At 40.4% G+C, this 13,600-nt stretch overlaps 1 protein-coding gene across 2 annotated transcripts in view; it reads left to right on the top strand.

Annotated features, from left to right (window-relative positions):
• The first annotated feature begins 473 nt into the window (after window positions 1–473).
• Window positions 474–13,600, top strand: part of limd1 (LIM domain containing 1) — a 48,540-nt gene continuing 35,413 nt past the window's right edge. Inside the window, exons 1-2 of one of the 2 annotated variants that reach the window (XM_003225766.4) lie at window positions 474–641; window positions 4,100–5,928. In XM_003225766.4, coding sequence (XP_003225814.1) covers window positions 4,440–5,928 — 1,489 coding nt within the window. In that variant the 5' untranslated portion in view covers window positions 474–641; window positions 4,100–4,439. Of the gene's footprint in view, window positions 646–4,099; window positions 5,929–13,600 lie in introns of both variants that reach the window. The other variant, XM_008118286.3, reaches the window with a different exon arrangement.

Raw genomic sequence — 13,600 nt, 5'->3', positions numbered from 1 at the left:
CATACCGGCCTTTTTCTGTCAAATTCTGTCAAAACATGATGTTTTGGTGCTTAATTTGTAAAATCATGACCTAATTTGATGTGTAATAGGCTTTTCCTTAGTCCTTCCTTATTATCCAACATATTCGCTTATCCAACGTTCTGCCGGCCCGTTTATGTTGGATAAGTGAGACTCTACTGTATATCAAGGCAGAAAAATTCCACAATATCTGCTTTGAACTGGGTTTTATCTGAGTCCACACTATCATATATTCCAATACAAAGCAGATATTGTGGGTTATCTGCCTTGATTGTCAGGGTTATATGGCTGTGTGGAAGGGCCCATAGTGGTTCTATAAGGGCGTTGGGCTGGAGTCCCAGACTTCGAAACTGAAAGGCCTGGCTTTGCCCGCCTTTGGCCCAAAGGGAGAAGAGGCAGCCCCGCCTCAAAGAAAGATTCCTTACTCTCTATTTCTCTCTCTGTTACACGCCAACTCAAGCGGGACCTGTTGGGGGACTCCTCCCTATTGGCCTCCACTGCTCCTCCTCCCCTGAAGCCTGAAGAGAGAGAAAGGGAAGAGGAGGAGGCGGCTTTCAGAGCGCAGTCGGGCCCCAGCGAAGAAGGAAGCCTGTGTTTGTTTGTCGGAGAGAGGAAGAAGCACAGTGAGTAAGAGGCTGAGCGTGGACTGGGGAAGGGGCCTTCTGTTTCTCCCAGATTATCTGGCAGTGCGGATTCATATAATCCACTTTAAAGCAGAAAACCTGGGGTATAGGGCCTGTCTGGTTTGAGGCGGGGGAAGCGACACAGGACGTGCGGATGGCCAAGAGTTCCTGAAGTTGAGGTAAAGTCTGGAGTTGGCGCGTTAACGCGCCAACTCCAGACTTTCCCTCAACTTCAGGAACTCTTGGCCATCCGCACGTCCTGTGTCGCTTCTCAAGCTACTCCTCATTTCCTCTGCTGACTTTTTTCCTGTTTGCTTCTGACGCCAAGAGGTCACTTCCTTTGGCTCTCATTCCTTCACCTTAAACTCAAATTAAAAAACAAAGCAACTTATTAATCTTCTATATACAGTAGAGTCTCACTTATCCAACATTCTGGATTATCCAACGTATTTTTGTAGTCAATGTTTTCAAAACATCATGATATTTTGGTGCTAAATTCGTAAATACAGTAATTACAACATAACATTACTGTGTATTGAACTACTTTTTCTGCCAAATCTGTTGTATAACATGATGTTTTGGTGCTTAATTTGTAAAATCATAACCTAATTTGAATTTTAATAGGCTTCTCCTTAATCTCTCCTTATTATCCAACATATTCGCTTATCCAACGTTCTGCCGGCCCGTTTATGTTGGATAAGTGAGACTCTATATAAAAGAGTGATGGCATCAGGGCAGCGGACAAAACAACAAAACTACAGGACCCCCAACCTTGAAATTTGACAACACAACCCATCATTCACGGCTCTAGGTTGATACAACAAAAAGAAAAGAAAAATAAAGTCCTAATTACAGGGAGAGGAATAATTGTTTTTATCCAATTGCTGACAGTTAGAAGGCTAAGCTCCGCCCACTTGGTCTCCTAGCAACCTACTCAGCCCAGGGGACAGGCACAGTTAGGCCTCACTTAGGCCTCTTCCACAGATTATCAGATTTTAACTGGATTATATGGCAGTGTAGACTCAAGGCCCTTCCACACAGCTATATAACCTATTTAGAATCTTATATTATCTGCTTTGAACTGGATTATCTTGACTCCACACTGCCATATAATCCACTTCAGTGTGCATACTAAACATAAAGACAACCATACAACAGACATTCAATACCACCACTACCTCAACAATTTCTCACCACCACCACCAGACAACGCCACAGCAACGCGTGGCCAGGCACAGCTAGTATATATATATATATAATATATATATATATGTCTCTGCTTCTGGCATCCTTGACTACTTCTAATCGCTTTGATATGGTTATTGTGTTTTTTTCTGTGGCATATTTTCTGTCGTTCTGACTGGATCCACACTGCCCAGGATCCGATCCAAATGTACAGTAGAGTCTCACTTATCCAACATAAACGGGCCGGCAGAACGTTGGATAAGCGAATACGTTGGATAATAAGGAGGGATTAAGGAATAGCCTATTACACATCAAATTAGGTTATGATTTTACAAATTAAGCACCAAAACATCATGCTTTACAACAAATTTGACAGAAAAAGTAGTTCAATGCACAGTAATGCTATGTAGTAATTACTGTATTTACGAATTTAGCACCAAAATATCACGATGTATTGAAAACATTGACTACAAAAGTGCGTTGGATAATCCAGAACATTGGATAAGTGAGACTCTACTGTATCTGCTTTTGAACTGGATTATATGAGGCCACACTGCCAGATAATTTTGAATCTGATCCAAAGATGTAGGGCAGTGTAGATCCAGCCTCTGATAGAGGAAAACTGGTGTCATTTTTTTATTCAGCAGCTCAACTATACCCAGCTGAAGTTTGAGCCACCAGAATATGTGTGTGTGTTGATCAGTGTTGTCTCTGGGTTGCTGTGAGTTTTCCAGGCTGAATGGCCATGTTCCAGAAGCATTCTCTCCTGACGTTTTGCCTGCATCTATGGCAGGCATCCTCAGAAGTAGGAACCCCCAGTGGCACAGTGGTTTAAACCCTTGTGTTGGCAGAACTGCTGACTTGAAGGCTGGGTTGCTGACCTGAAGGTTGCCGGTTCGAATCCAACCCAGGGAGAGCGCGGCTGAGCTCCCTCTATCAGCTCCAGCTCCATGTGGGGACATGAGACGAGCCTCCCACAAGGATGGTAAAAACATCAAAACACCCCGGCGTCCCCTGGGTAACGTCCCTGTAGACGGCCAATTCTCTTACACCAGAAGCTACTTGGATTCCTACATTAAAAAAAAATCCTCAGAGGTTGTGAAGTATGTTGGAAACTAGTCAAGTGGGGTTTATATATCTCTGGAATGTTCAGGGTGGGAGAAAGAACTCTTGTCTGTTTGAAGCAGGTGTGAATGTTGCAATTGGCTACCTTGATTAGCAGTGAACAGCCTTGCAGCTTCAGGGTCTGGCTGCTTCCTGTCTGGGGGAATCCTTTGCTGGGAGGTGTTAGCTGGCCCTGATTGATTCATGTCTGGAATTCATCTATTTTCTAAGTGGTGTTCTTCATTTACTGTCCTGATTTTAGAGTTTTTTAAATACGGGTAGCCAGATTTTGCTTATTTTCATGGTTGGATCACTCTTAACAACTACCATGTCAGATTACACAGAGAAGCCATTGAAATCCACAAAGCATTTGGACAGTTTCAACAGAAAGGAGGAAACTATGAAAATGAACAAAACCTGGCTACCAGTATTAAAAAAACCCCTCTAAAATCAGGACAGTAAATAAAGAAAACACTCTGAAAACAGGGGAATTCCTATCATGAAACAATCAGGGCCAGCTAATCACCTCCATAAAAGGATTCCCCCAGGCAGGAAGCTGAAAGGCTATTCAGTGCTCATCAACTGAACCAACTGAAACATTCACACTTGCCTCAAACAGGCAAGAGTTCTTTCTCCCACCCTGGACATTATTCCACAAATATATATATATAAACCTCACCTACCTAGTTTCCAACAGATGTCACAACCTCTGAGAATGCCTGCCACAGATGTAGGTCAAACGTCAGGAAAGAATGCTTCTGGAATATGGCCATACAGCTTGGAAAACTCACAACAACCATGAAAGCCTTCAACAACACAGAATCTGTTGAAAACACATGAAAACTCACAACAGCCATGAAAGCCTTCAACAACACAGAATCTATCTTGTTCATGCTAGATCACACATGATTGTGGTCTCGCTGTGTACAAACTGTTATGAGACATAGTCAACCAAATATCTTTCAACAGAAGATAGGTAAGAAGTCCTAAAACTTGAGAGTCATAAAACTATCTGATGCTACATTCTGAGCAGGGGTTCGTGGTTTTCATTTGAATGGCAAAGGGGTTCACAGCACAAAAAAAGTTAAGATCCTCAGCTCTAAAATGTTGTGTACCTTCTTCAAGTGGTTCCCAATTTATGTAGAACTTTTTTTTCCTTCTCATTACAGCATTTTCCTCACAGTAATGCCAGGGAGATCCCAAGAAGTATTTGTGGTTACTCTGGATTTCTTCATCAACTGAAAGTGCTGCAAAGTCGGATCTTACCATTTTGGGAACGATACTGCCTTCGGAGAAAGGTTTTTTTTCCTTCTCCTTTTGGGATATCACACCCAACATCACAATTTTTTCACAAAATATTAATTTTATGGATTTTTTTCAAAAGGGGGACTTCAGATATGGCATTTGTCGTTGAATGGAAGTCTTGACCAAGCCAATTGGCTGCAATACTTAAAATCACATTTCCTTACTTTTTTCCTTGGCTCTGTGTGTGGAAACGAGATTTTCAAAATGGATAAGTATGATGATCTAGGTCTGGAGGCAAGTAAATTTATAGAAGATCTCAACATGTATGAAGCTTCCAAAGATGGGCTCTTCCGAGTGGACAAAGCAGTTGGGAACAACCCAGAGTTTGAAGAAACCCGGAGGGTGTTTGCTACAAAAATGGCCAAAATCCACCTCCAGAAACAACGAGAACAAGAGGAACTGCTCAAGGCAGCTTCTGGGGGTCCAAGCAATGGGGCCACCTTTGGTACTCAGCATCAGCCTCCAGGCCATTCTGTTCCCAGAGGCCCTGGAGGAACAAATAAACTGCACTCCGGTGAAAATATTGCAAAGCCTCCACTGGCTACATCATCAACAGTGTGCTCAAGCCATCACCTCTCCTTCCCAAACCAGCCCCAAGGTTATGCTGAAGGAGAGCGGGCAAAATTGTACCCAGAAGGCAACAGAGGCAGCGGCGACTATGGATACAGTGAAGGCCTCAGTGGTCCAGAACTGTCCAGGGGACACGGTTATCAAAAGTCAGGGCAAGTGAATCTGTCTAGTTCGAAGACATCTTTTCCCTCGCTTTCTCATGAAGAGCCTAATAATGGTGAAAATCAGACAGGTAGCCAAGGTTGGGGAAGAGATGCTGGTAAGTTTTCTAACATGAAGCCTGGCATGAGTTCCCATTTATGGTCAAGCACCAACCATGAGGAATCATTGCAGAAGCATCCTGCAAAACCTCAAGCAGATCTTCATCCATACCAGCAGTCACGCAACTCTTTCAGGTCTCCAGAGAGTGGGTATGGAAGTCAGGAAAGTGGAGGTGAAGGTCCTGGCCTTGGTCAAAGTTATGACCACAACCCAAGTAACCAGAGATCATCTTCCTTCTCCCACACTGTTGGTCCCTTGTCCTCCACAGTTGGGGTTGGTGATGGATTGCCTGCAGGATATTTACAGCAGAGGTCGTCCTCATTCTCTGCTCCATCAGGGCACCCTTCTCAGTCTGTCTCGAATCGGTCTGATAATTTCCATGCAAACTGTGGTACTGAGGTGTGGACTTCTAGTGTTTCAAATAAAAGTCCTGGTGTCAATCAGTCAAGAAGTAAGGATAACATTCAAGCTGGTTCACTTCCTACTCCACTACCTCCAAGTGTAGACTATCAGCAAACCAACACTCATCCAAAGCCTAGTGGTCATTTTGTAGTTCATGGTCAAAATCATAGGCTTAATTCTGCTGTGTCTGGCATGAATCCGGAGCAAAATTCTATTAATGTTATATCTCATGGACCAATGATTTCCGATGTTCCAAAATCTCCTTTTAAAGAGGGCACTGGCACTCTTCAGCATGACTCAGGTCACCAGGAAACCTCCACTTCTGCAAAAATAAAACTACCCTGTCAGACACTCCTTCCACAGCAAGAACAGGGACCATCCACTGCAGAATTAAAATTAGAAGCTCTTACCCAACGTCTGGAGCAGGAGATGGATGCTTGTCCAAAGGCTGACTACTTTGGTAGGTGTATATCTGTCTCATTTTGCAATGCATCACTTTTTAAAAAAAATAATGGGTTCAGTGTCAAATGGCACAGTAGTTGCACCTAGAGGCGTATTTTCTTGGTTGCTTTTCTCCATTGTCACTAATCACGGGAACAGCTCATACTTTTAAAATTAAATTTTCCAGAAGCTACAATTTTAAAATAATAACTTCAGTAGAAAATGATAAGCTAGAGAAAAATGAATCAAAGGCATGTTTTTAAAAGCAAGTTGATATGGCAATTTTAGTGCCTCACAGGCTACAGGCTACCACATACTTTTTATGCTGTGTGCCAATTTTGAGTGTAAGTGGCATTTTCTGATAGTCTGATGGGAATATTTGGTGTTTTTTTTCATTTATCAAAAAAGCACAAGACACGACTGTATCCAAAAAGTTGCAAGTGTATCTGTCCTGCTTAACTAAATAATATTAACCACAGTGTTATCAAGTTACAATAAAATACATGATAGTGAATGGGAGAAATGTACCTTGCCTTTAAGGTTATAATGTGTTTCAGCTGAAGCACAGTACAGGATTTATGTCCACCCTAGAGAAATAATTGGAAAAGTGGCTTTCAGTAATGAATTGGCAACTGATTTGTGATGCTGGGTGAAGGATGGAAGGGCTAAGTCCTCGCTACTCTAATAGTAAGAATATCTATCTCCTCACATCTTTTTTGTCATGACTAGCAATTGAGTTTGGCACACAAAATGAGCATCTGTCTCAGAAATTTGTGTTTTCTCTTGGAGAAATCTGAAGCATATTTGGAGATGGGAGAAGAGGGGAGGACAGTCAGTTAGGGATGATTCTAAGGCACTCATTTAAACTGCAAACCTCATGCCTTCTCCATTGTGCCATTTCTTTATTAGTTGTGCCTTAGATGGAGCATTCAGACTACCACTTGTTGAACCCATACTATTTCACGCTGTGCATATTGGTTAGCTGTGACTTTCTTCTAGATAGAAATCAAGGCACTTCAAGAGTTCAGTGTCTTTGGAGTCTTGGGGTGGGCATGAGGCTTAAGTAAGTGCCAAAAACAATGATGCCATGTTTACTGTATTTCTGGAACCAATAGTACCAAGGTGAAACAATATCTTCTAAAAATGTATATGTGCCTTCAAGTCACCTGTTGATGTAGGGTTACCCTAGGAATTTCACATAGTTTCTTAGCAAGGTATACTTAGAAGTGATTTTACCAGTGCTTTCCTCTGAAATATAGTTTGCAACACCTGGTTTTCATTGATAGTGTCCCTCCAAGTACTAACAAGAGCTGACCCAGCTTAGCTTCCCAAAACAGATGCAATGTGGGTTTAAAAAAAAGTATCAGAAGCAAATTGAGAATATACTGCAAGTCATTTCTGGTGTGAAAATCGGCCGTCAGTACAAGATGCCACAGAAAAAGACTGTTGAGTATAGTTTCATTGTTATGCAGCACAATGACACCATGTTGTTACATGTTATGTTAGGGGGGCTAAAGAATTAGCGTAGACTTTCTGTTAACTAACCGTAGTCTTGTGTCTGTAAAAACATGTGATTCTGCACTATAATTAGCAGAAAGTTTTAAAAGTTAATCTTGAAATGTAAGGATTGCTTTGATAGGTTAGACCTAGATTCTTTTTCTTGAGAATGCTAACTTCCTAAATAACTCTTGATGCCCTAAGGCAGTGGTTCTTAACCTGTGGGTCTCCAGATGTTTTGGCCTTCAACTCCCAGAAATCATAACAACTGGTTAAGGTTTCTGGGAATTGTAGGCCAAAACACTTGAGGACTCACAGGTTGAGAGCCACTGCCATTAGGCCAGTCCATGAAGGCAGAGACAAAATTGTGCATAGTATTCCATACAAGAAACAGAGAAAATCAGAGGTTAAATAGCATTTTGTTAGTGGTCCTGAAGCACTATCCTCAGGTTGTGGAAGCTACCTTAGCAAGCTATGCTGGTGCATGCTCAGTTCAGGCCACATGGCATCTGCTGCTTGAGGCAGTTGCTTAGTGAAAAATCTTAGGAACATGATGAGGATGATGGTCCTCCCTTGTCTCTAGCATGTGATTTTTAGTGGTCATGTTTGAGATTTAAACTGAGAGATTTCTTCCTCATAGGTCATCTTTTCAACTGAGGGGCAGCATTTACATTTTTCTGAAAAGGGACAATAGTCTTTATTATTTTAAAACAACTGACCAGGTGGCATGTTATATTTAGAATGTTATATTTAGAATTCCAAATGTGTAATTATAGTTGAAATGAAGTTGAAAGTAGGGTCTGTTGCATGGATGGGGATAACGTAGGTATTCTGGTCTATCTGGCATTGCCAAAACTGACAAATGCTGAGAATTACAGTTCAACAACTTGTAGAAGGCTACAAAGGTTTTGTTCTACTGCACTGGAGTAGGTAATGGGAAACAAATGCTTTAATATTCTTCCATATGTTTGTTTATCTTAAAATACAAATCTGCATCGTGGGTGATGGGTTGATGGGTTCTGCATGCACTTTTTGATTGGTTCTTCTTAATACATGCCTAATATTTGTGACTACACTTGGTGGCTCCTCAGGCATGTAGCTTTCCTTTGCTCCAGCTCTGGCCTAGCAAATTTGGGCTGAAGCCTGAGTGTTTGGGGATTGTCTTTAGGGATTAAGCAGGAGGATCTGGAAGCAAATTGGATTTGAAATTATTATGATTATTTTCAAGGAGAGGCTAAACACATTGCATGCAGTGCAATGGAAACTGATGTGTACCAGAAGAAATGCTATGTCTCAACTTGCAAAGTCAGTTTTAGCATTTGCCTTTTTAAAAATAGTCAGTATGGGCAAGAAGTGCACTTTGATCTTCTTGAGAGCATGTAATAACGCACAATAGTAATTTTGGTAACAGAAGGTCTAGACAGTGGGTGTGTGGAATTATTTTAATTAATGTCCTTGTGAGAAAGGAGAAAGATGAGACTACTTAAATCCCTGTGGAATCGAGCGCTATCCCTCTCCTTCAGCAACAAGTGGAATTGATTTGAGAAGCCAGGAAAGAAATGCCTTGAAATATAAGAGAAATAATAGAGTTGTCTCCTGGACATGATGTTATGGTGTACAGGACTACTTTTAGATTTCCAAAAAAGGCATCAGCATAAGAAACATTCATTTGGAATTGCAATACCCTTGGTATATATGTGTTTTCCCACAGAAGACTAAGACCTGGAAGGAATGTATTATCTTGGTCATAGTTCTTTTCTGTAAAAATAGTAATAATAACTGCAGATTTTCTTTCCAGCAGAATGTTCTCTATGTGTATTCTTTTGGAATTCCAAAAGCACTGCTTAGGAGGAAAAAGCTTGCTGTAGAATTCAGATGACATCAAATACCATGGGGAAGCTAGTGGTGTGGGAAATTGCTAAAGAAATCTCTTCTGTGCCCCTTTCTCTTTCTTTAATCTCTCCATTGTTACCTGGATGTAAGTGATGGAGCTGACTTTGAAAAGAATGAAGGCATGTAGTTATTCAGCGCTGTGACTTGTAGTACAGACGTTGCTATTTATGAAGCATTTCAAGAAGCAGATCCATTCTGTTGGAAGAGCATGCTTGGGCTTGGGCCTTAAGTTTCCTAGTGACTGAAAACAATCCCATTAATTTCATAGGGTTTTGTTAGGCAAAGAATATTGAGAGTGGTCTTTCCGGTTCCTTAATCTGAAATGTAGCCTACAGAGTCTGATGTTCGTTGGTGGTCTCCCATATCATGTCAGAAGCAAACCAAGAGTACAAGATGTAATGTATTTGAATTAATGTATTTAAACTGCTTGAGGATATTTAGACCCTACTTTTGCTAAAATCCTACATCCACCTGCGAAGATAAACCTCATTGAACTCAGTGGTCATTTGTTCTCAGTAGACTGCCCTAAGCTTCCACTGTAAGTCTTCTGGATTTTTTAAAAGGATATAGTGAGGCAGCTATCATACAGCAGCTTGGTTTTAAATATCCGCCTCTGTTTCTGTGGCTGTAAGCAAAACAGCTGCCTGTTAGTTGTGATCACCAGGAAATGGAAACATGAGTGGTTTGAGAGACATAGGTATCACGATTTTTAGCTTTTATAAAGATGTTTGCAAATATCATACATTTAAGTTAGTAATTGTATATCTTTCCAGTGCCACTTTGCAGTTTTTGTGTTGTTTACAGAACCAGATGTATGAAAGATGAAGGAGAGTTTTCTTTGTTAAAAAAACAACAACTCGACGTCTTGTAAAAAATGTTTCAAAACTTTGATTCTAGATGCCATGTGTAATACATGCAATTTAAAGAATTTCTTCTGACATTTAGCATAACACTTATATGCTAGCCTATGCATAACATACACACTTGTGACTTATCTTTCCCTATATGGTAGGGCAGAAAGCTTGAAGTGTCAAACAATTCAGGATTTTTGTTGGATTAAAAATAGTTGTCTGTGCATTGTGATTTGTGCTTCTTTGTTTTATGGAGGGCTGTTTTCATAGTGTTGCAAGGAGGAGGACAAGGAGGATTTTTGCCATTGAGTTTCACCATTGGGGGAACACACTTGCATTTGTGATATTTTATTTGCAATAAAGTGTTTATATATACACACACACACACACACACACATATATTCTGCCAGCCTAGCAATTCGAAAACATGCAAATGTGAGTATAGTGTTCCCTCATTTATTGTGGAGGTTAGGTTCCAGGACTGCCCGCAATGAGTGAAAATCCACGAAGTAGGGACGCTATATTTATTATAATTTTTATACATTATTTTAGTAGTTACACACTATTTTAAGTCTTTATCAACCAATCCTGTGTTGATAAATCGCCTCCTTCTCCTCCCGTTGCCACTTGGGCTCCTTTTCTCTCCCTTCAGCTTCTCCTTCCTCTCTTCTTTAGGCTGTAAACTGTAATTTTTATGATTTATAATAGTCTTTAGAGTTTATTGAAAAACCTTGAAACAGCAAATCCACAAAAAGTGAACCGCAAAGTAGTGAGGGAACACTGTAGACCAATAAGTACCGCCTTGGCAGGAAGGCAATGGCACTCCATGCAGTTATGCTGGCCACATTGCCTTGGAGGCGTCTCTGGACAACGCCATCTCTTCAGCTTAGAAATGGAGATGAGCACCAACCCCCAGAGTCAGACACGACTAGACTTAATGTCAGGGGAAAACCTCACTGATGCAGAGATTAGTGGTTTCCAGCATAGTCACAGTGGCAGAACACTCCTCCAAACCTAGCATACAGAACTTTCAAGATTGTTAATCTAAAACGATAATGAGCAAAGGTGGGAATTGTGTCTAGATATTGTTGACCTCCCAGTATTCCTTGCTGTAGACTGTGGTGGCTGAGGCTGCTAGGAATTGCACTCCAACATTATCTGAAGGGCACACAATTCTCACCCAAGGTATAATATACGTTTGACTGTGTTTCTTTCTCTTTAATTTAAAGGAAAGCTCAGAAACATTACCCTTTTGGATGACAACCCCCAGAATACCCTAGCCAGCAGAACTGATTGCTGTGTTGATTGGGAGATTTTGAGATCTGTTCAGAAAAACAAGTTTTCCAAACTCTGCCCTATAGAACTGTTTTTGTAAGGCAGATCAAGGGAATTAAGAACATGATGTGGCTTTATACTCTGACTTGGGGTTTTCTGAACACTACAAAGCAAGAGAAAATAGACACCAGTGCTTGTCAGGTGCCAATTTATAGTGCTGGTGCATGTTTTGAGTTGTTTCATGGAGGAAACTAGCTGTCAGTAAAGCTTTAATGAACAGGTTAGCATAAATGTCACTGAAATATTTAAAACTTGCCATATATTTAGGATGAATACTTTTTCATTTCATTCATTCATTAACAAAAGTTGGTCATTTTACGTTTGCAAGTCTGAACACTTCTGAAACCCAGGAGGCCGAAATAAAAGAGGTTTTGGCATTTAGTACATTTGTGGGAGGGACTAACATTTAGATTTATTTCAGAAGATTAGGTTTCATTACTGATAGTTCAAAGCTTCTGATTCATGGGCCCATGAGGTATGGCTTTTTCTGGTGACAACATGTTCTTGTGATTTATGGTGAAGCCAAGGCATGGCTTACAAGTCCCACTGTGCTCCAAATCTTCCCTTGTTAAGCAACCAAGATGCAGTTCGGGCATTTACTTTCCACATGACGTCGACAGGAACAGAGGCATCTTTGTGCAGGGACACATAACCCTAGAATGAGAAACCAGAATTAATGTTCTTTTCTTGCCCCTGCTTCTTTCTTGAAATATTATTGCCATTCTATCAAGGCTATGAAGTGTTCAGAGTTATTAGGATTAATCCATCACACAAACTGGGTGTTTTATATTGCTGAGATTCCATATCAGTAACGGCCAGTTTATTTTTAGTTTAGAAAGGCTAGGAAGGGTACATTTCTCATGAGAACAAGGTATAGCCTGTGGATGATGAGGAATACATGCCAGGAATAGCTAAAAAGAGCCCATTGTGAATTCTGTACCAGTGGCAGCAATGGAGGGGAATGGAGAGTATATCTAGCATAGATGCTTTTGACATCTTGTGAAAAATATAGGACTGCATTGCATCTTAAAATTTCCCAAAATTGGCCAGTGACTATAATATAATTTACTTAGTTATTTCAAAGATTATGTGTTCTGATTTTATTCTTTGAATTTTCTCCATGGATTTTTGCCTTATAGGATACTTGTTGAGTTTTGTTTTTTAGCGATGCCCTTGCCTTGCCCTTGGTGGATGACTTTAAAAATGAAATCAAGGAAAAAGGGCACTCATTGTAGTATTCTTCAGGATGATACAATTTACACTGTTATGTTACACTGGGCTGATATGCTATGCCAACATTCTTTTGGCACTCAGTCATTTTTCACAGAGATACTCTGGTTATGTGAGTCAATGAGGAAGCTATGTTATGTCTCATGCTTGATAGATGAGATAGCATTACAATAGTTGAAGTCTTATCTGTGCTAAAGATGCCTCTGTTTGGATTGGAAAAGTGGCCAGGGAGACAGCTAGGTAGTAGATCAGAATGGACAGCTTGTCTAAAGTTTTGGGCCATGTTGGAAAAATATATCTTGACCAAGAGTATAAACATGCTCCTTGTCATTGCCTAAATATGATGTAATTTGTGTTATTTACAGAACTCCTATTTCTGAAGTTTACTGCACATATGAGTTGAGTACACATCAGCATGTAAACAGCTTAACATGACTTTCAGATATGGAGAAATATATTTGAATGATCCTCGCCCTCATGTTAGGGTTTGTCCTGGCGATCAATAATATATCTGTTGCACTTTATTCTACTCCTTCAGTTGGAAATAGTTCCTACGTTTACCTCAACCCAAGCCCCTTACCCATGATAATAGTCCCAAATTACTTACTTCTTTATCTAGTTTACATTCCATGCTGTATGCACTTTCTCTGACCCAGTTCATTTTTTATGAACTTACTCAGGTCTTTTATCAAACAAGGTTTTAAAACTTTTTAATGTGACTTTACTATGTTTATTGATTTTTATATTGATGTGTTTTATTATAATGTTAATAACCACCTGGGCTTGGCCCCTTGTAAGCCGCCCCGAGTTCCTTCGGGGAGATGGAGGCGGGGTATAAAAATAAAGTTGTTATTATTATTATTATAGCATTTTTAGGATTCTGAT

Source organism: Anolis carolinensis, chromosome 6 (genome assembly GCF_035594765.1).
Source record: "Anolis carolinensis isolate JA03-04 chromosome 6, rAnoCar3.1.pri, whole genome shotgun sequence".
Classification (NCBI taxonomy): domain Eukaryota; kingdom Metazoa; phylum Chordata; class Lepidosauria; order Squamata; family Dactyloidae; genus Anolis; species Anolis carolinensis.
Note: the sequence above shows the minus strand (reverse complement) of the source record. Positions and strands in the feature narration are given on the sequence as shown.